General features: G+C 34.9%; 1 protein-coding gene across 2 annotated transcripts in view; it reads left to right on the top strand.

Moving 5' to 3' along the window:
* Positions 1-23377, top strand: part of Col4a5 (collagen type IV alpha 5 chain) — a 220059-nt gene that overhangs the window by 183905 nt on the left and 12777 nt on the right. Inside the window, exons 38-49 of one of the 2 annotated variants that reach the window (XM_077794062.1) lie at positions 866-946; positions 1584-1682; positions 2316-2366; positions 3544-3729; positions 5605-5613; positions 10092-10100; positions 14955-15088; positions 18082-18154; positions 18303-18374; positions 19122-19250; positions 20551-20649; positions 22032-22244. In XM_077794062.1, the coding sequence (XP_077650188.1) occupies positions 866-946; positions 1584-1682; positions 2316-2366; positions 3544-3729; positions 5605-5613; positions 10092-10100; positions 14955-15088; positions 18082-18154; positions 18303-18374; positions 19122-19250; positions 20551-20649; positions 22032-22244 (1155 nt within the window). The remainder of the gene's footprint in view (positions 1-865; positions 947-1583; positions 1683-2315; positions 2367-3543; positions 3730-5604; positions 5614-10091; positions 10101-14954; positions 15089-18081; positions 18155-18302; positions 18375-19121; positions 19251-20550; positions 20650-22031; positions 22245-23377) is intronic. The other variant, XM_077794061.1, reaches the window with a different exon arrangement.

Raw genomic sequence — 23377 nt, 5'->3', positions numbered from 1 at the left:
CCTAGCCCCCTCCCGCTTATTGTGGATTGGCATCCCCATATCAGAAAACACACACACACACACACACACACACACACAATGGAATATTACTCAGCCTTAAAGAAGTATGAAATTATGGCATTTGGCAGTAAATGGATGGAGCTGGAGAATATCATACTAAGTGAAATAAGCCAATTCCCAAAAAACAAAGGCCAAATGTCTTCTCTATCAATATAAGTTTTAAATTTGAACTGTAGCTTTCAAAGTGGTGTGGTATTTCTTTATTTTTCCCCATTCATTTTATTGTTATGTCTTATACAACAATGGATTTTGTTACATATTTGTTCATGTATATGATATAAAAATATAATTTGGTTAAAATCATTCCTCAGCATCGTTGCTTATAGTTTGTAAAATAAAAAAGTGTTTCTGATAGTATTAACCAATATGAGCATGTGAATTCACTTTTACTTAATAATTTCCAACAATGGAAATAACTTTCCAGTGGCAAAATAGGTGTATATTCAATTCATACATAAATATATACATATAAGTTGCTAAGATATAGAGTTACTAATATAATATAGAAAGGCATAAATTCAACCAACTGTATCAACAACACATAAAGGAAATAGTTAAATGTTCAATTGTATACTATAGAATACTATGCATCTATTAGAGGCAATGTTTTAAATCTAGAAAATAATGTGTTCTTTTTAAAAATTAATTAATTTGTTTTAATTAGGTATATATAACATAATGCATTTTGATTCATTGTACACAATTGCAGAACAACTTTTCATTTGTCTGGTTATACATGATATAATGTCATACCATATGTGCAGTCATACATGTACCTAGGGTAATGATGTCCATCTCATTCTAGGAACCCCAGGCCTTCCTGGACCAAAAGGTATTAATGGTCCTCCTGGAAATCCTGGCCTTCCAGGAGAACCTGGTCCTGTAGGTGAGCATAAAAAAATAAGACTTTGCTGTTCTATAAAACTAAAACTTATCATATTCAATTTGGGAAAGTCAAATCATGGTTAATTGTGAACATTTTCAAAGCATGGAAATGTTTTGATCATTCACTTAGTGCTTAATATTAAGAACAAAATGAATGACTTTTAATAAATTTACCTAAAATTATCTTTATGGAACCTTCTTTTCTTGGCTCACCTTTTCCTGGAAGAGTAGATTTGAGTATGCTATAATAGAAGATGGAAGCTCTGATATATTTTTTAGAGGGGGTGAAGCAGATTTTTTTTATTGACTCCTAAAGTAAATCACATATCTTGGCCCATGTAAGCCCTATAATATACCCTGTTACACCTAACATCATACTCTTGTATATTCTATAGTAATTTTAAAATGATAAACTCAAAAGCTTTGAATGCGGAGTGATTAAATTGTTCCTTTATGACATTATCCCCTCTTCTTTTTTCATTCTTCATTTTCATAAGATTTCATGAATTAACGGAGTGTCTCAAAAGCACTTTATATCTTTTGGATACAACTATTTGAAACTAGTATGGGAAAATGGGGTGGATAGAAGGAAAAGGAATTAAAAAGATGGATACAACCTGCTGTATTCTGTTCTTTAGGCAGTGGAGGTCTTCCTGGCCCACCAGGACCTCCAGGTGAAAAGGGCAAACCAGGTCAAGATGGTATTCCTGGACCAGCTGGACAGAAGGGTGAACCAGGTGCTATATTTATTTTAGTTTTTCCTAATGCTCTGATTTCCTTTTTGTTTATTCTCATTCACCCTTTTTATCCATGAAAAAATTACATCATCTTTCTTACCTTCTAAGAAAACCACATACTTTTCCCTCCATAAATATTTTCTTCCTCTTCACCCTGAGAATATCAGCTGATATTTGTTGATTAAGCTGCTTCCTTCTTACTAAAAAAATCCAAATCCTGTCTTGACTAGTTTTTCACCAAAAGAAGTTACTCAGCTATTTCAAATTTATTTGTTTTACTATGCAATCTATATTCCATTTATATATTTTATAAGATAGAATTGTATAAAGGCATATTTGACACCACAAATAGAAGTTTTCTCATGTTAGAATTGTTCTGTGTTAAAAGTAAGTCTTCTGGGACTGGGAATGTAGCTCAGTGGTAGAATGCTTGCCCTAGCATGTGCAAGGCTCTGTGTTTGAGCCCCAGCACCAAAAAAAAAAGAGAAAAAAAGAAATCTTCTGCATGTTTTACCTGATATACAGTGATATATGTTGTAACACTTAATAAAAACTTTAATGTCTGAAAATAATTTGTCCTTATTTTAGTTATATTATCCATTTGATATTTTTGTTTTGTTTTATCTCTGATAGGTCAACCAGGTTTTGGAATCCCAGGACCCCCAGGACTCCCAGGACTTTCGGGTAAACCTTACTAAAACATGCTAAATCAACCCATAAAATGAAAATGTTCTCCAGTACAATTATTTTTCCATCTCTACCATTGAAGTTGTAAAATGCCTATACAAACCCCCAATACCGAAAGCTAGAGCTATACCTTAGAGTATTTCTTATTTAGCAACTTAATATAAAAGTAATTTATATGTAGATATCTCTTCATTGACTTCATCGATAAATGCTGAGGTAATGACACAGAAAGAAGACAAAATTGTGGGATGAGAGAGACTTTTGGAAACTCATTTAGCTATGAGGGAAAAAAAAACACTCTTTTCTCCCCATGGGGAAAAAAAAATGTTAAGATAACAGAAGGAAATCCTGTTGAAATATGTACCAGTAATTAAAATGTTTCTTAAACTCCTTGTTTACGTGTTTTGTATATTTGAATGGATATATGTGCACACATATCTACCTTTGCTCTGCCTTTCCTCTCTAGTGCTTATTATCATTGTAAGCACTAAATAGTGAATAGGAAGATTGAACAGACATATGGATATATATGTTTTTGTACTGAAATAAACATTGGCTATTCTGTGGAGGCTTTTCTCAAACCACAAATATATCTTGTAGAAATTCTGATATCCTTCTCATGATCCCAACATGAAAATTATTGCTTTAATGTGCAACTGTTATGGCTCTTAAGAGTGTTAGTGGTGTAGAAAGAAATGTTAAGAACATTTTGTCTGGATTGTAAATCTTTGATACAGGGGTCTGTAGGGACACAGAGCAACCATTGAAGATCCTTATCTTCCATTAGTCTTAAAATTAGAACATTTATTCTAGGTATCATTTCCAGCCATCTTTAACTTATTCTTACAGATATTTTATACTTTTTAATTTTTCTCTCCTTTTTTTCTCACTGGTTATGTGACCATTGCTCTCTGTTCTAATAAAAGGGTACCTTTCAGGATGCAATCTGTTATTATTTCAGCATTTCTATACATACTCTGATAAATATGTCTAATAGCAGATACATATATTTAATAGGAAGAATGATTTTTTTGTGTGTGTAGGTTTGGGATTGACTGTGGGATAGCAATTACCCTAGTGAATTCATTAGTTGCACTAATAGCTTTAGCCTTATAGGCAACCCTATAATTCAGTACCATTTAATGTGTTCTCTAATGTCATTTTACTTTCATAGGCCAAAAGGGTGATGGAGGATTACCTGGCATTCCAGGAAACCCTGGCCTTCCGGGTCCAAAGGGTGAACCAGGTTTTCAGGGCTTCCCTGGTGTGCAGGGTCCCCCAGGCCCTCCTGGTTCTCCAGGTCCAGCTCTGGAAGGCCCTAAAGGCAACCCTGGGCCCCAAGGTCCCCCTGGGAGACCAGGTATGTTCATGAGTGGTAGGGGAATGCTCTGTTTATTAGTCAATTTATTTAATTTTGCTGGCAGGTTATTCAGTCTTTAAGATTTTAGAATTTATAATGTAAGAACTTATTATGGGGCTGGGGATGTGGCTCAAGCGGTAGCGCGCTAGCCTGGCATGCGTGCAGCCCGGGTTCGATCCTCAGCACCACATACAAACAAAGATGTTGTGTCCGCCAAGAACTGAAAAATGAATATTAAAAAAAGAACTTGTTATAAGCACATAGTTTGATTTATACTTAGCTCCATCTATTTCCATGCCATCTAATTATTCTTTTCAGTAATTACCTTTATCATTTATTTAAAGTTGAAATAAACTAAAACAACTTGGATGGAAAAAAAGGAAATAGTGGTTTATTAGTCTTGCTATTAAAGATAAAGCTATATATATATATTGATAACCTGACAGCAAAATTCCACCTGCATTATATGAACTTCTCGGCATGTCATCACAGAAATCATTTTAGTGATCACCCAATAGATGCTTGTGGTCTATACCAGAAGTGTTGCTATGGTTCTGTCACATGAGCAGCAAACGTCACCAAGCAAAAAAAAAAAAAAAAAAAAAAATCTTTTCTAGGAACTAGGCAATCAAATTTGTCTTTGGCATCACAGCATGATAAAATTGACTAGCTATCTCTTAATACCAACCTCATGTCTATACCTCATTTGTCTTGTGAACACCATTCACTTCTTTAGTTTCTAAATTTTGCATCCAATGTTCACCTTTTCATTTTGTGTCTGTGCTATGTCATTTCATTTTACTAATTTGGAAATGCTCATTTTCAGCCTCGATTAATGTTGCTGAGCCCAGTCACTGGTGATAGGTTATTAACAAATTTGGGGGACTTGGTATTCATTTTTTCTATTTCTAGTAATGAAAAATTTGACCTTCACTGATGTAAAGAAGAAGAAAAATCTAAGTTTAAAGTTGCAAAGCAACTGTCCTTTTATCCTTTGACAATCCCTGACTTACTATTAAAGTACATTTAAAGTGAAATTTTTCATTAAATTTCAGTAAAATCTTGTGATTAGAATTAATTTAATAACATGCTCTAAAATATGAATTAAATGAAATCACATACTATGTTCAGAGGCACCATTTTCAAAATCATATTTTTATCTGATCTTACTTGACTATCCTTGGAGGGTATTATTTAAGGTTTTACCTTTCTTTACTATTACAGAAAACCAGTGAAAATCTCAGCCATGTTAACTCTCTTGCATGTAATATAAAGAAATGAAGCAAGTATCTTGTTTTGCTTGTGATAATTCAAATAAACCAAACTATTATCCTTTATATATTCTAATTAGCATTATGGTTATTCAGTTTTACTCGTAATAGAACTCACTGTTGAACAATACTTTAAAATATGTCAACATAAAAACATTAGTCACAAAGATGCTTTAAAAATTACCATTTTTAAAGAAGTAATAATGGAAGTGCTCAGAAGAACACATCTGATGAGTATTTGACTTCTTGATTTGTTTATAAACTATAAATTTAAATAGAGTTTTGAACCCTGTTGCTCTTAGAATTAATTATTCTTCATCTGAGCTCATAGCAGTGATTATTTTAAAAATGATATTTTTGCCTTCACAAAATGGCACATGTGCTATTTTCATTAATGCTAAGTATTAATGCTAAATGGAGATAATTTGGTTTATATACAAATGCATGAATGTAAACTTTCAGAATATTCTGCTATTGAGTAAAATTTTTAACTTGAAAGTATTTAGTGTAATGCTTTAGTTTCTTGATATTTCTAACAGTTTTGATATTTTTCCTTTTTGTTAATGATGACATTGGGCCTTGGTGAACTTTGACCCCTATCCAGGTCCTCCAGGTTAGATCCTTAACTCCAAAGTAATACCTGCATGAAGTTTGAAACTGTTCTTATATATTTATATACCTATATTTATGTATGTGTGTATATATACATAATGTGTGTGAGTATATATATTTATATACATACACACACTTCTCTTGTATCTAATATTTCATATGTTTGAATATATTTAAGAGCATATATGCCAATTCAATTCTTACATGGTGGCCTATCTCTACAAGTTGTCGAGAACTTTTAGAACCTAGTATTTCCTTTTTTTAATCTTTTTTTTTTTTAGTTGTTGATGGACCTTTATTTTATTTGTTTGTATGTGGTGCTGAGAATTTAACCCAGTGCCTCACACATGCTAGGCAAGTGCTCTTCCATTGAGCAGCAACCCCAGCCCTTAGAGCCCAGTATTTATATTGTAATGACTCCACATTAACTAATTAGGAAAACTTACCACTTCAAAATGCACAAATTTGTGTCCCTTTTAGTTGAAAATCTATGACAAACTGCTTTTGTATGGTATTATGATATTTTACCTTACTTTTGTAGTAGAGTATATTTCTTATCTTTGCCATATATTGGTTAATGCAAATGAAATTGAACTATCAACTAGGCATAATGGTACACACCTATAATCACAGCTACTTGAAAGAATGAGGCTGGAGGGTTACTGGATCCGAGGAGTTTGAGGCCACCCTGATCACATAGTGAGACTGTTATCTAAAAAACAAACAAAAAAGAAACTGAATTATCCATCAAAAAGGAACTTTTTAACAATAATGTGTATTATTAGATCCTGCAGATATATAATCTTTGACTTGGCATAAACTTCTTCCCATTTTGGCTTGTCACATTATTCTAAATTCTACTGCTATGAAAAAGAACTAATAGACTTAGAGTAGAAAAAAATCAATGCAATCAACACAAATTAGAGGCTCTTAAACTTATCTTAATCACACACATGTAAACAGTACAAAACAAAGAACAATTATCAAGAGCTATCCAAAGGAAAATGCTAATTCTTAGTAAGAATTAATGTTCACCTAATCAGAAGTGAAAAAAGTCACAGTATTTGAATGTATTGTCTATTATTTAAAATAAATAGACCTTTTCAAATTTCTAGAGAGGATTAAAAGAGAAAAAAAGTATATACCTGAAACCTGGAAGGACATTTTATCTTCTTACAAATTAAAATTCATAATTTTCAAAATGAACAATTAAGAAACTTAAGCCATCTGTCTCTATCCAAATTGATTCCCTAGTTTCTTACTCCCCTAAAGTCTCATTTCATTGAACCACAGAATGCCAGATCTAGAAGAATTCTAATCTTTATATATATCAAAAAGAAATTACTCATATTACATATTAAAGATGGCAGGACAGATTTTATTGAAGACTACTACAGTAGCAAAGGGATTCCTGAAATAGAAGAGTGTAACTGAGCTCAACTCCAGATGCAATAAAGACAAGTAGAGATTTATTACTAAGGAACAGAACAAGGATATCAGTGATGGAAAAAATATTAAAATCAACGTTGGGGGGGGATATTCTTGCTAAACTGGATTTAATGGAATTCTTGCTAAAGGTGGGCCAAGGGCTTAGATACCAAGGGTGAAGGATGAGGCACTTGGTCAGATATTGAGAGTTGGAGGACTCTCCCTATACTGATTTAGCAGGATATTTGCTGTAAGTGGGCTTGCAGACTATACACAGGCCCAAGGATGAAACCTAGCTGAGAAGAGAACTCTTGGATGCACCTGTCCAAATTTGGTCAAGGAGGGAGTCTTTGTCACATGTGAAAAAACAGAGGGCCAAAGAGTTTAAAAACTTGCTCAAAGTAATATTGTTGGTTGTTGGCATAATTGGAACTTAGGGCTCCCCAACATTTAGTTAAATGTCTATAACTCTAGTGGTACCATATCATACTTCCACATATCCTATGACTTGATGCTTTTAGATCTGGTCTCTTGATCTAGTTATTAATATAAGTTAATGGAACAAAACTATTTATACCATTTCAGGAAACACTCAGCCATAGCAGACTGGGCCTTCAATCCACATTCTTGTTTTCTGTTACCTCAAAATTTCCATCCACCCCTAATAATTGCTTTTCATGGTCTTTCTAAATGGGTGTCAAGAAGGTTAAGATAGTACTTGCAATTTAACTATCATCCAGAGAAGACCACAAGGTACTTTGAAGTAATTTTAAGTCCTGATCTGCCTATCTTGCCTAGAATTCTGCTGCCCTGATGACTGCTAGACTAGACTGTCAGCTACGAGTTTTCTTTTTACTAAGGCACTAAAATATATTTGAAGGGAAAAAAAGAAAAGTAGCCTCATTTACTTTAAAACAGATTTAACAACTTCCCATTTACCAAATGTGCTCTAAATTATAGTTATGCGAACCTGGTCTCTGTGGTTGTCTTCTTTGTAATAGTTGAAGACTGCAAACTTAAGTGAAAACTAGATTTAATATTGTGTGAATGTATAAATATGTAACAACAAGTCCCACCATTATGTTCAACTATAATCTATCAACAAAAAATGTGGAACAAAATAATTTTTAATTTTTTTCAAAAGAAATCTAAAAAAATTTAGATTTAAAATAATACCTGTCAACTCATCAGCTTATCTATAGCAATTACCACTTACATACAAGACTTTAAGTGTTGTTTTGTTTTCTACTTAAACTTTGTTAGGTCGCTTGAAAAACAGTGAAGTGAGAGCCCCATATACAAAATTGATTTGGCATATAACTCATTAAAATGTAACCTTTTAAAAATTGACGTCTTAGAAGTTTTGCTATGAAATTATACAAAATTTCTCTTGCTACTAACTTAAACCAAAATGTCATATTTCAATGAGATTTTTTTCTAAGAGTTCTTGTTTTGAGCCCTTCTATGTCACATATACATGGGTCTATACTTGAACTCTGAACTATATTGAGTAGAAATTATAATTTATTGAACTAATTGCATGGCAAGACTGTGCTCTGTTCTGAGTGCTGACTTTAAAGTTAGTTTGATGTGCATGGTTTAGAAACAATTTAAGCAAAAAAAAAAAAAAGCCAGTTTTAGCTTTCTAAATTTCAAATGATCAAATGTGTTAAAAGCTTTATTATTGGGCAGTGATGATAGTGTTTCTTATTTATGTGGCACTTACATCATATAACATACTTTTATTGTAAGCTCCTTGAGGGCAAAGTTTGTGTCTTACTCATCTCTGTATTCTCTGTAACACCTTGCAACTGGCAGAACTCAAGTCTATCTTTTAAAATTCGGCTTTGATCATTAAAACAATCCTGTGAGGTAGGCTACAGTAGATAACACTATTCCCATTGTGCTCAGAGATTTAATTGAGAGGATGAGGCTGGAGGATTATATAATTGATATATATAATCAGAGTCAAGAATAAAATCCTAGGTCTTCTAACTCCTGGAATCAGTACTTTAGCACAATTTATTCTCTCTGTTAAAATTAAGTGTTTATAAAATCATAGCAAGACTTGTAAGAAAAGGAAATTGTGTTTATAGTCAATTAACACTAACCAAGAGGCATTCTATTTGTAGTCTTTTATCTTTTTATTTAATGATCCTTGTTTTAATAGTGAATAGCCTGTCTTAATATGTGCATTGAATAATAATTAAGTAATCTGTGATATTTTCTGTGGTTTGGGGAGGAATTTGCATGTAGAATTTCTTATAGTACCCCTTCATTGATACTCTTTACATCTTTGGAAAATTGGAATCTTTTATTTTGAAGTTCAGTGGTATACATGTATATATAGGCTTTTTCTCTTTAACTTATGGCAACTAGTAATTCACAGAAGAAAGTCTCTTGATAAATTATGGGAAGAAATCAGAATGTGGCTTCATAGAATAATTTTCAAATAAGATGAACAAAAGTACATGATATATTGGTAATGGCATACTTGTATTTTGATTTTTCTATTTTGTCACAAATGATCTATGTATTTTTTTGTCATTGAGACCTTTAAAGTTAATTATTATCTCAGTCTGAACATATTAAAAAATTTTCACCGGGTTGTTTATATGAAAGAATTGCAGAAGCCAAGATTAATATAAATTCATCCAAAATTACCACTTTGTTAAAGAAACTGAAGGCTGTCAGTGAAATGGTACTATTTTGCCAATTTTAATGTTTTGAGAATCTAACTTTTGGAAAACCACAATAGAAATGTTAACATGTCTTCAGTAGAGTTTTCCATTTTTCTTTTTAATTAATGAATACAGGGAGCTTATTCTCTAGACTAAGCTCAATTTAAAAAGGTTTGGCTCTCTACTCTCCTGTATGGTTCTGTTTGCATACTCATTATGCTGAAGGTTTAGAAATGCTGGCAAAGAGGATTATTGTTTAACTTGTGCTATAATGTGAACCATTTCTAACTCATAATCTTATTTTGTACTGTGTGATGTCTGATACTGCTAACATCGATCTTTGGGCTTTGGTGAACTCTGATCTTCCCAGGTTTTCAAGGTTAGACTCTTCACTGGTCAATTCTTTTTTGTTGTTGTTGTTTGTTGTTTTTAAGCTTTATATATGTGATAAGAGAAATGTACTTTATTTTTCTGTAATTCAGAAATTATTGAACAGTGTTGTCATCCTCAAACAATATCTGCTTGAGTTTTGACATTCTAGTAAAGGTAATATGAGTTATGTAGAATTGTGTTTGAAATTATATCAGGTCTTCGTGGTTTTGATTGTTTATAATACATAATCCTATTTAGAGATATGTTGAATTTTAAATGAAAACAATTTTTACATTATATATTTCATTAAGACAATTATTTAGGCAGGCATCTGGCCCATTTATGATCTCTACATGTTGATTTCAGTTCCTTGAATTTTTTTTCAGCAGGGGGGGCTCACATTGCCCTGATCTATGTGTTCCTGTCTCTTTTCAGTAAGGGAAGAGGGAAACTATTGAATATTGTTAAAAATAAAATCTATATGTCCCTATGTCATTAGTAACTCATTAATATAAATTTAAGGAACCCTAAGCAGCAGGTTTAAATTAACTTAAAATTCCCAATATTTCCTTTTAATTGCAAAAAGAACAACACCCCCCTTTCTGTTTAGTTTTTCAAATGATACAGTTCTGGTAACTTAACTGGGAAAGATGGTCAGTTGTCAAAGAATATTTTCCCCCTCTTAAATCTTACCTTGTAGTCGTCATCAGGATCATTCACAGATAGTTTATTTTTCCCTTAATAAGCTGATTTGCTACCTGACATCTAGTCTAAATCATAAAACTGAAAATTTGCTAGTAAAACCCTATATAATATATTTCAGCTAAGCAACTACGTCTTTGGGCATTTTTTTTAAGTATAAAGTACCCCAACTTTTTACTTACGATTGGGAATTTTTTCTTACGATTTTTGTGTTGTCTGGTTGCCAAGCTAAGATGATTATTTGAATTCAATTGTTTATGATAAAGACAGTTATTACACTGTTGTGAACCTGCTTTATCTTTCTCATGTGCAAGATGGAGTAGTGTTACATAATGAAATTACATAGAAAACTGAAAGATTAAAAACAGGCTCACATTTTTAAATATGTTCATTCTTTCTGTTTTAGTAGTAGTAATAAATATAATAACAGTAGCCGAGCACAGTGGTGCACACCTGTAGTTCCAGCAACTTGAGAGGCTGAAACAGGAGGATTGCAAGTTTGAGGCCAGCTTAGCAAATTATCAGGGTCCTGAGCAATTTAGCAAGACCCTATCTCAAAATTATAAAAAAAAAAATTAAAAGGGCTGGGAATGTAAATCAGTGGTAAAGGGCCTCTGGGTTCAATCGCCAGTACCAAAAAAATTAATAATAGTAACAATAACTATAAAAACAACACTTTTATCTTACTGTGTGCCAGATACTGTGCTAAGTAATTCATACATGTTATTTCATTTAATCCTTGCAACAACATAGTAAAGTAGATGGTATTCTTGGTATTCTTGCTTTCTTTTTTGTGTGTGTGTGTGTGGGTACCAGGGATTGAACTCAGGGGCACTCAACCACTGAGCCCTATTTTCTATTTTATTTAAAGACAGGGTCTGAATGAGTTGCTTAGTGCCTCACTTTTGCTGAGGCTGGCTTTGAACTTGTGATCCTCTTGCCTCAGCCTCCCAAGCCACTGTGATATTGCTTTCATTGTATAGAAGAAATTGAAAGCAAAAAGATTAATAATCATGCTTAAGTTCAAACAGCTAATGAGAAATACTGCTGGGGTTTAACCAGCATTCTACTCCAGGGTCCAGTTTCATAATCACTAATCCATTCTGTCTTGTTAATATGGAGCTCTTCATTCTGAGTCATAAGAGTGAAGGAAACTAAAGTTTAAATTTAATCTCAGAGCAAAAAGATGACCCATTGTCTTTATGTAAACTAAGTATTCTAAATTCATATGACTGTTATAATTCCATAGAAGTAAAATCTATAGGGGTTGGGCTTGTAGTTCAGTGTTTCTCTAGCATGCAAAAGATCCTTAGTTTGATCCACAACATCACAAAAATAATAATAGTACCTACATATTTTCAATTTTATTGTTGAAATCAATAAAGAACTAAGGCTACCAGAGGAGAAAATGTATAAGTGTAAGCTATGTACTGTTGATTACTTAGGACTTTGTAATCATTAAGTCCAGAATATTTAGTCTCAGCCTTAACCACCAATCGCTCTGTAAATATGTAGCATCTATTTCCCGTCTGCTGACAAAATACTTGGCCAATGTTAAGTTCTCCCTGGTGCTTAATGGACCTGGTATTGTTACAGGGATGGGGCCTTCTGGGAAAATGAGATAGCACAAAGACCTCCACTTCAAACCCCTATTCTTGTGATCAAGTCAGAAAGATTTTAGACATTTCACTCAGAGTGTAACAGGAATGAGTTCATTAAAGGGATAGGAAAAGGGAAAGGGAACAGTCATCCGCTCTTTGAGGCCTCTCCTGCATTTCAGTTTTATTAGGGATCCTAGGGAAGTTTCCAGAGACTCCCGCCTAGGTACACTTTTTGACTTTTGACTGATAGCAGGGTGACAACAGACTTTCATGTCCCTGTTGCCATGACAACTGTATGTCACCTTGGCTCCTGCTGATTGGTTCTAATTGGATTCTTAATCATACATTCTTACAGATTTTAGTGTTAAGAGGAATTATCCTTACCTCCCTGAGTTTCAGGATCTGGTCACAAAAGACTCCCCCTTCAGGGTAACTGGGGTTCCTCTTATCAACTTTATTTTGGGCCTGCATTTCTCCTGCAGTGAGCAGGTATTTTGCCAAGGAGTGTGACATATCCTGTCCACTGAGGCCATGCAGGGTTACAGGTAAATTGCTTCTTGGAAAAGAAAGCATGTGGGAGTCAGCACAGTGGGCCCATTTTATAGAATTATTTTTTAACCCTCATGTTCCCACCATCCTTGTCTTTCCTCTAACAATATCTTTATTTAGAAAGACAGGTTTTAAACATAGCATAATGAAAAAAGCTTAGCAGCTCACAGTTGAACACGCCTGTAATGCCAGCAGCTCCATAGGCTGAGGCAGGAGGATCTCAAATATGTGTCTATATTATATGTATATTATAAGTATTACATACATTATATATTATATGCATGAATATTATATGTTATATATATGGGCTGGGGATGTAGCTCAGAGGTTAAGTGCCCCACGGTTCAATCCCTGGTACTCCCTTCCACTAAAAAAGGCTTATCAAAATCCCATTTCAGGGGCTGGGGTTGTGGCTCAGTGGTAAAGTGCTTGCCTAGCATGTATGTGTGAGGCCCTGGGTTTGATCCTTAGCACAACATATAAATAAATAAAATAAAGGCCCATTGAAACTAAATATTTTAATCCCATTTTAAATTATTTTATTTGTTCACAAGATGTATGTAGAATTTTTTCATGAGGCCCTGGGTTCAATCCCCAGTACTACAAATAAATAAACGAATGAATGAATCTATCAAACCTAGGATCTTGAGCATGCTAGGGAAGAGCTCTATCACTGAGCTACATCCCCAGCCCATGAAAACATTTTTAAATAAATTTTAAGAGTACTAAATCAGTAATTTTTTAAAAATATTTTTAGGTGTCAGTGGACCTTTATTTTATTTATTTATATGTGGTGCTGAGGATTGAACCCAGTGACTCACACATGTTAAGCAAATGGTCTACCACTGAGCCACAACCCCAGCCCTAAATCAGTAAATTTTTGACATTCTCAAATATTTACAGGTACCAACCATATCCCTAAAATGAAATTAAAGTTATTTGTTTCAATATCTTAATTACATAGTAACAAAAGCTGAATAAATATAACTTCTTTCAAATAGAGCAGTTTTTTCTTTTCTTTTTATTTTTTAAATGCATTTGTTTCTTTTTGTTTTGCTGGGGATCCAACTCAGGGCCTCACAGGTGGTAGGCAAGTGTGCCACTACTGAGCTACACCCCCAGTCCCAAGTAACTTACTTTTAATCACAGGGAGACAAATGGCTTCAATCCTTAATAACCATGCAGCAGGGGTTCTTTAAGTGTGATCCTGCAACTAGCAGCTTCAGCTTATTCTGGATTTTTGTTAGAATGCAAATTCTTGGGCCCCTCTCTAGCCTGACTGAAGCCAAAATTCTGGGGGTGGGCCCAGGATTTTTTTTTCTGTTTAGTTATACTTTTTTAGGATACAACTTGACATAATCACAACTCAGGGAGTTTATTTTATTTGTGAAACATTGCATTCCAATTCAGTCCTCAGAACTTCCCCCTCCCACTTCTCTCCCTCCACTCCTGTCATCCCTTTTCAATCCAAACTCTAAGTTTACTTCTTTTATTTTTAAAATTAGTGTCCTGTAGATACACCCGATGCCTGAACCTACTGTGTCACTTTCTTGCATGCACATACATGATCAGAATCATTCTATTGTTCTTCTTTTTCCCTGTCCTTTCTTCCTCCTCCTCAGTCCCCTTCATCCAGTTTACTGATCTGGCCCAGGATTTTGACAAGCCTTCCAGGTGATTCTGATATCTGCATTCTCCAATTTCAAAAGAGTGCCCCATTGTGTCTCTTTTCATTTCAGTTTAAGTCACTTTGTTAAGGATTACAGAAGTAAATATAAGTATGTCCTGAGTCCTTTTTTTAGATAGAATTTGTTGGTTTTATTCTATAATCCAGCATTAATAGCAAAAATGACTCAATCTAATTTACATCAGGAACAGTCTGTATATTTAAATGGAATCTCGATTTTATCCCACAAATTAATACAAAGATTATTAATATTTTAAAAGAATGACATTTATGCTACTTGTATACTATACTGAAATGTGGTCATTTGTTGTGCATTATCAAGGTCTACCAGGTCCAGAAGGTCCCAGAGGTCTTCCTGGAAATGGAGGTATTAAAGGAGAGAGGGGAAACCCAGGCCCACCTGGGCCACCTGGCTTGCCTGGTTTGAAAGGAGATCAAGGACCACCAGGACTTCCGGTAGGAAATGGAAATAGATATTTGAGAGAGGAATATGGGTGTTTGCATTCAAAATGAGAATTCTAAGCTATAACATTTTAATTAGTGTTCACCTGAAAAGCTCTAAGTATTGCTCACTGGTGAACTAAAAAAATGGTGAAGGAAAGTTTCCTATAGTCTTCCAACTAAAGGGTTCTTTCACTCTCAGTGAAAGCAAATTTATGCAAAGGAGACATGTATATCAGAACATTGCATGTGCATGAGTCCATCCATAGGGAAGTAATTATGGTAAGTGGAAATATTTTAGACTTTAAATTATACAGTTAGGGTCAAATTTCAGTTCCACTGCACACCTATGCTTTGTGACTATGAGTATAACAGACACTCTGAGTTTTTGTCTGCACCTATAAAAACAGAACAATAGCATATCCACTCCTGTCCTTTCTACCTTGGTTAGAATGATCCAGAGGGTCATATACTTCTTTATGAATCCTTGAAACTGCTTTCATTTATTCAATCAGATTATTGGTAGATTTCACAGACAGTCTGGGCTGTCTTCTAACTGTGAAGGTTACTTTATAGCAGGAAAAAAATATATCATCTAGAAAATAGTGGCTCTTAAAGTTTTCCAGTATCTAACCTTTTCCCCATGGCATCGAAACTCTTCTTCTAGTTACCTAGACTTAAAAATTTAGGGGATGGGGTTGTGGCTCAGTGGTGGAGTGCTTGCCTAACATGTGTGAGGCCCTGGGTTCGATCCTCAGCACCACATATAAATAAAAAAAAATAAAGGTCCGACTACAACTAAAAAATATTCATTAAAAATGCCATCTTAAGTAACTGTATAGTATAGTTGTCAATTTCAAAAAATTGTTCATCAAAATAGTATTTTAATTTCTACCTTTAATATCCCAATTGTTTCAGTTGACCTGGTAATGTCCTTTTTAGCACTTCTTCTTCTAGTACAGGGTCTATACCAAATCATGTAATTGTCATGTCTCCTTAGTCTCTTTCAATCTGGAATGGTTCTTAAGCCTATGTTTTTTTTTTCTTTCATGACCTTAACATAAAAAAAAAAAAAAATTCAGCCAGGTGCCTTGTGCATGCCTGTAATCCCAGCTACTTGGAGGCTAAAGAAGGAGGATCACAAGTTCAAAGTCAACCTCAGTAATTTATTTATTTTTAAAAATATTTTTTGTAGTTATAGATGGGCAGCATGCCTTTATTTTATTTATTTATTTTCATGTGGTGCTGAGGATTGCACCCAATGCCTCACATGTGCTAGGCAAATGCTCTGCCACTGAGCTATAGCCCTTGTAGCTATAGCTACATCCCAGCCTCAGTATTATCAAGGTCCTAGGCAACTTAGGGAGACCCTGTATCAAAACTTTTTAAAAAATGAAAATAAAAGTACTTGGGATGTAGCTCAATGGTAAATTGCCTCTGGGTTCAATGTCAAGTACCAATAAATAAATTAATAATTCAAAAAATTGTAACCTCATCCCATCTAAAAAATGGAATATAATTTCTTTTGTCTGATTTTTATTCATAATTAGATTCAGTTTATGCATCATCAATTGGAATACTACATGGGTGATATTGTGTCTATCTCAGGGTAAAAGAGAAGGGGCCCCCTGATGTCCCTTTGCTCCTTATTTGTGATTTTAATTTTGATAATCTAGTCAAGCTGTTGTCCAGTTTCTTCTCTTTATGGTTGTTATTTTTCCCCTTGGAACTAACAAGCAAAACTGGGGAAAAGGACATTAAGATCATGCAAATATGCTGTTCCTTTTGAAAATTTTCCCTGCATTGAATATCTATCAGTGAATTTTGCCTCAACCAATTTCTACTGGGATAGTGGCAATATCATAATTTTTCCCAACTCTAGCATTCCCTCCACATATACCACCAGTCAACCCTACTGTAAGCAAGAGCCCTCCCTGCTCTCCTATTTATTTACAAACTTTGGATCAGTAGGGACTCAACATTTCTTGCTTTTTTTCAATGATTTATAGATTTTTAAACCATTGTTACTTATTTTCATGTTCCCATTGTCCCAGATTTGAAAGACCCTTTGAAGTGGATCCTGTGACTTTCTATCATGCTTCTCCCCACTTTTTATTTGGCATTATCTTATATTTTGCATAACAGGACATTCTTGACTTACCCCTTTTCATTCCTACTATTACGAGGTTCATTGTTCTACATTTAAACTACTGTAGAAGCCTCTAGAACGTAATACCCAGGAGCATCTTTCACCAGGAGAAGACCTCCTGTACATACTCTTGTTTTTCTAGTGCTAGAGATTGAACCCAGGGGCACTCTGCCATTGAGCTCCATCCCTGGCCCTTTTTATTTTTTATTCTGAGACGGTCTGAGGCTGGCCTCAAACTTGGAATCCTCCCACATCAGCCTCCCAAGTTTCTATGATTACAGTAATATGTCCCCAGACCCAACTGCAATCGCCTCTTAAATGAACTTGCCATTCTAAATTCTTTCTTTAGACTCATTCTAAAGCTATTTTCTACTCTTCTTCTCTCCACACTTTTCATGGTCTCAAACCCAATTAAATAACAGGCCCTACAGTGTGTTTGCTATTGTCTTTCAAACTTTGTCTTGTCTACATGTGATTCTAACACAAGCATTCACCACCTGAGATCTAAACTACAAAGGAAGAGTATTGTTAATAATAAAATAATAATTAACTAATTATTAAAAACATGCTCCATATCCAACCAATTTTCTGAACAGTTAATATGAACTATCTCATTTAAATATATCACTGCCACTGCACAAAGTAATTGAACTATTTTTTCTCCATGTTAAAGTTGAGAAAACTATGAGTTGAAGAAGTTAAATAATCCCACAATGTAATAACAGGTGAAGGTGGGATTTGAATCCTAGAAGCACTCTATAAACAGTGCTATAAATCATTCTCCATTATCTCTACCCTCATTCCCCTTCCTCCCCTCATTTTTTTCCTAACATTGATATTGATGATTTTATTTATTTAGGGTAATCCTGGCCGACCAGGTCTCAATGGAATGAAAGGAGATCCTGGTCTCCCTGGTGTTCCGGGATTCCCAGGTATTTGAAAGGATGTTTTGAGGTTTCCCTTTAAGTGAAACTCTTTTGGGACAAAATACCCGTTTTCTGGTTTGTCTGAGTAAAGGCTGTGGCTCTGCTGCTTTGATGTGTTGGATGCAATGTGCAATTATATGTACCTTCTTTTCAGGCATGAAAGGACCCATTGGAGTGCCTGGTTCAACTGGCCCTGAAGGGGAACGAGGTCTTATAGGGCCCCCAGGTAAGAATTATTCCTGAAGCTAGTTACAACTGATGCTTAGACACATTAAAGAACTTGAAAGTTTGCATTCTATCATTCATCCAAACTGTCATGCATCTAAATCCACAGTTCACTAATGTCATAAACCATTTTATTAATGTAACGTTGATAGCAGACCTTTTAAATTTTAGATACAGGATCAACAAGAATGCTTTAATTGAGATTTTATTGGCTTTTATACTTTTAGCTGAGTAGATCACAAGAACAATCACATATGTATGTTTGTTCATTTTTATATTTAAACAGTTTGTTTTGCTAAGAGGCTTATGGAGGTTTCCTTTAAACCATAAAAGAAGGCATCTGCTACAGTTCCCTACTAGTTCAGTGGGTCCCTTGACAAGTACAACAAATAGTGAATTGCAAATAATGTTAGAAGCAGAATGGGCTTGTCAGGGAATGAGATTGTCTTCCCCTGACAGAAGTGTTTGCTGCTTCATACTAGATTAGATTTTGTAGTAACTGAGTTATGTTCAAGGCTCAAAAATAAAGATGATGTGCCCATTTTTTCTATTGGCCCTAAGAGAATTATTTTTCTGTCTTCTGGTTGAGATAATGGTAGTGTTCCCAACATATTTATGTTGGATATGGCAGCAGTCAAATGCCTGTTTCTTTCATACCAATTCTTATACCGAACTTAGGTCACTTTGGCATTCATTTCTTCTGACTTTTCTTTTCCCCACCTTCACATTTGTATGTTATGCCTCATAGGTCCTCCTGGGTTACCTGGTCCTTCAGGACAAAGTATTATAATCAAAGGAGATGCTGGTCCTCCAGGGGTCCCTGGCCAACCTGGACTAAAAGGCCCACCAGGACTACCAGGCCCTCAAGGTTTACCAGGTACCTTTGTCAATCATGTCTTTAGGCATGTCTACTTAAAACATTTTACAGGGCTGGGGTTGTGGCTCAGTGGTGGAGTGCTCACCTAGCACATGCGAGTCCCTGGGTTCAATCCTCAGCACCACGTAAAAATAAATAAAATAAAGGTATTGTTTCCAACTACAACTAAATAATAAATATTAAAAAAAAACATTTTAAACGTTTCCCTTTTCCATGTCAGCTTGTCTGTGATAATTGGAGTCTCAGCAACTAGTAAACTACCAGATCACCACAGGGCCCATTTCCTTTTTTCTTAAAAATGTTAATTTCATATGCTAGAATTTCTTTTAGGCCTACTAGTATTCCATTTAGCTTGTCTGGTCATTCTAATTTGAAAGACTAATGTTAAAAACACTGTAATGAAATGGACATGCACTTATGGTCTAGTGCTTTCTCCACCTCACCCAATAGAAAGATGTGGCAATTGGGATGGAACTTGGGATCAAACACAGGGCCTCATGCCTGTGCTGGACCACTTACCTACTACTTTCCCAGACTACTTTCCCTTTTCTTTTTTGGCAGTACTGGGGACTGAACCCTGGGTGCTCTACCGCTGAGCTACATGCCCAGCCCTTTCTATTTTATTTTATTTTTTGAGATAGCATATTTATAAATCACCCATGCTGTCCTCAGATTTGTGATCCTCTTGTCTCAGCCTCCTGAGTCCCTGGGATTATAGACCTGCACCACTTTACCCTCTGATTTAAAACTAACTTTGTTCTACTTGGCCATTTGACTGTATGCTTACAGCCAACTTTGATTATACAACTAACTTCAATCTTTTCCCCTTTATTAAATGAGTGTCAGTCTATCCATAAATTAAGTGTACCTGGCAGTTACAGCCCTCCATGTGGTGGAATAGATAACAAAAGTGGGGACCTGCATTCCTATCTGGTTCTCAAGATGAGGAGAGTATAACTACCATATTAAGGGGATCTCCTCAGAGGCAAATGAAATGTTTAAACTAAGGCTGCATTCTTGTCTGCTTCTTTTGTCTGAGCTATTTCTTCACTTCTCTGGATTTAGCATAAAACCAGAATTTGAATGTAGTGTCTGAAGAGCCTTAAGTATTGGCTAGGGCTGTGTAGTTCAATGCTAGAGTGCTTGACTAGCACATATGAGGCACTGGGTTCAATCCTCAGCACCACATAAAAATAAATAAATAAAATAAAGGAATAAAAAAGAACCTTACATATGCTAAATCTATCTGGATGTAGGCTTATTCTATTCACATTTGAAAATCCCATTTCTTTTCCTGTAGGTCCAATTGGCCCTCCAGGAGATCCTGGACGCAATGGACTCCCTGGCTTTGATGGTGCTGGAGGGCGCAAAGGAGACCCAGGTCTGCCAGGTCAACCAGGTAAGACAACTAAAACAGTGCTTCTGATGGTGGTCTTTAAGACTGGGAGGCCTCAGGATATAGGCCTCCACTTAGAGCTCTGAGATCTTCCTTTTGAGAAACAGAGCTGGCTAGTTAATCTAGAGCTCTAGAGGTCACTCAATAATAAACTGCTCCTGATAATATTGACTCTGGTATCCACTAAATTTCCATCTATAGTCAACCTACTTCCAAAAAGAATTTGAGTCAACTTGTAATTTAAAAAAACACTCATGTAAGATTGCTAAAATAGGAATAGAAGATCATAAACTCAGTAGACTCTTGATATATGTTAGCAACTCTAGATAATATAAAGATAACTTTAAATAATATAAGCATAAATAATTTGTATTGGCAAAAAATATCAGTGGCAACAAGGCAGAGTTGTAATACATATGGCCTTCCTAGAATCAACACCCTTCCAATTCATTAATTTCATATTTCCAGGAAAGAAACAAGTAGGTGTCAACCTCATCACAAGTATTGCTATGAAATTTTTTAAAAATCCAAGACTACACGTACATAGTGGTTAAACACCTATATACAAAGAAAACTTTTAAGTAAGCTCAAATTAAGAGACTGAATGGTTAAGGGAAGCCAATAATAGATTGAAATAGGCAATTGGGGCCAGGCACGGTGGCACACACATATAATTCTAGCACCTGTGGATGCTAAGGCAGGAGGATCCCAAGTTCAAGGCCAGCCACAGCTAATCAATAACACCCTGTCTCAAAATTAAAAAAATAAATAAATAAAAAGGTCTGTGTAAAGGGCCCCTGGCTTCAATCCCCAGTACCAATAAATAAACAAAGAGAAACTTTAAAAAATATATATATATAGGCGTTTTGAAAAGGCTTCTACAGGACACTCTCCCTATTTTCTAAACATCAAGGTATTCCTGAGAATAATTTATCAGACAGATTCAAAGGAAAGTGGTTTTTTTTAGCACTGAATCTGGCAGACCTGTAGAAACAACACCCTTCCTTTTTCCTTGATGAACAAAACAGCAGGCTGAAATTTGGTCATGGGAATCAGACTACTTTAGTATAGCAAGAGAATAAATTACATATAGGCTCCCAATCGTATCACTTCTTCCCATCCATAGTTTCATTAACCTACTATTTTAGGGCCTGATGTCTTCAAGCAATGCTAGAGGAAAAACAAATACACTTAGATCTCCTTGAAAACAGAAACCATATGTTTATTACTTGTAATTGGTGCTCATGAAATATTATGATGGCTTTATAGACACTGTAAATATTGAATAAATTAACTAATTAAATGAGGTCACCATGTTTTGTCAATAGCCATAGAGTGGGTCAGATCTTACTTAGTCTTGTATACTGATGATTTCATGGAAATAGGTACTCGTGGTTTGGATGGGCCCCCAGGACCAGATGGATTGCAAGGTCCCCCAGGTCCTCCAGGATCCTCCTCTATTGCTCATGGATTCCTCATCACACGCCACAGCCAAACAACTGATGCACCCCAGTGCCCAGAGGGAACAGTCCAGGTCTATGAAGGCTTTTCTCTCCTATATGTTCAAGGAAATAAAAGAGCCCATGGTCAAGACTTAGGTAAGATAATTGGCAAATTATTCTTATTGTGCATTTTTGTTTTGAAATTCCTGTTGGATTCTAGGGTAACCTTGGACAAAGTAGATCACCCTTTTCTTTTGTAGATTTGAAATTGAAGACCACGTCAAGGTCAACTGAATATATATCCTGTGATTTTTAAATAAGTAATATTTAAACATAAAATAAAGGCATTAATTAGCTAGTGTGAGGTATATTCCTTGGCCTAAAGAAAAGTATTTTTCAAAAGGGCCACATTTACATTCAGTTAGCTTAGTTATTAAGGAAAATTAAACTGTTCTCTGTAGTATAGCAGCTGCCTGAGTGGGCAATGTTAATAATTCATGGAGGATAGTTTCCTCTTCTCTGAGACTGGTCTTCATCAAGTTGAAAGATAAATTCTGAAAAGACTTAGTTCCTAGATCCAAGAAAGTAAGGTCATTGCTTAATTAAGCTAGTTTGTAGTTCCTAAAACAATGCCTTAGTTTTACAAAATATTATCAGAGTAACTTAAAGTTATATAAAACATCATATTTCCATGTAGAATCTAGTTCATTTCATGTGTTTCCATGTATCTTTTCTATACTGGTATGGGCATCTTGGTTGATGAAATGAAGCTGGATTGGATGACTTTCAAGGACTTTCTCATTCCCAACATTTCTTTTCCTGGAATTTTGATGTTGGATATTGTGATCTCATTATTTGACCCCGGGCTCCTATTTAGAATTTACTATTTTATTTGTATAAAGACATTTAAAGATAGTCTGGGTTTTTAGTTTCTGGGATGTCTATACTTGGACATCCTGAGTTTTATCCCTGGTAGCAATATTTATTTATTTATTTATTTATTTATGGGGCTAGTGGTGTTGCTTAGTGGTAGCATGTCTAGCATGCATGAAGCCCTGAGTTTAATCCCCAGCACCTCAAAGAAAGAAAGAAAGAAAGGGAGAGAAAACAAATCTATTTGTAATAAAAGTTTACCTTTTTGTTTAGTAATTGTCAAAATTTACAGTGTCTTTATTTTTAATCAGTTGTAAATTAATAATAATCATGATCGATCAGATCCATAGAACACCATTAGAAATTTTCAAGCACTATGAAATTATAAAAAGTAATTCAAGACTGAAATGTGGCTC

The sequence above is a fragment of the Urocitellus parryii genome, chromosome X (genome assembly GCF_045843805.1).
Source record: "Urocitellus parryii isolate mUroPar1 chromosome X, mUroPar1.hap1, whole genome shotgun sequence".
Classification (NCBI taxonomy): Eukaryota; Metazoa; Chordata; class Mammalia; order Rodentia; family Sciuridae; genus Urocitellus; species Urocitellus parryii.
This window is presented reverse-complemented; position numbering and strand designations above follow the sequence as displayed.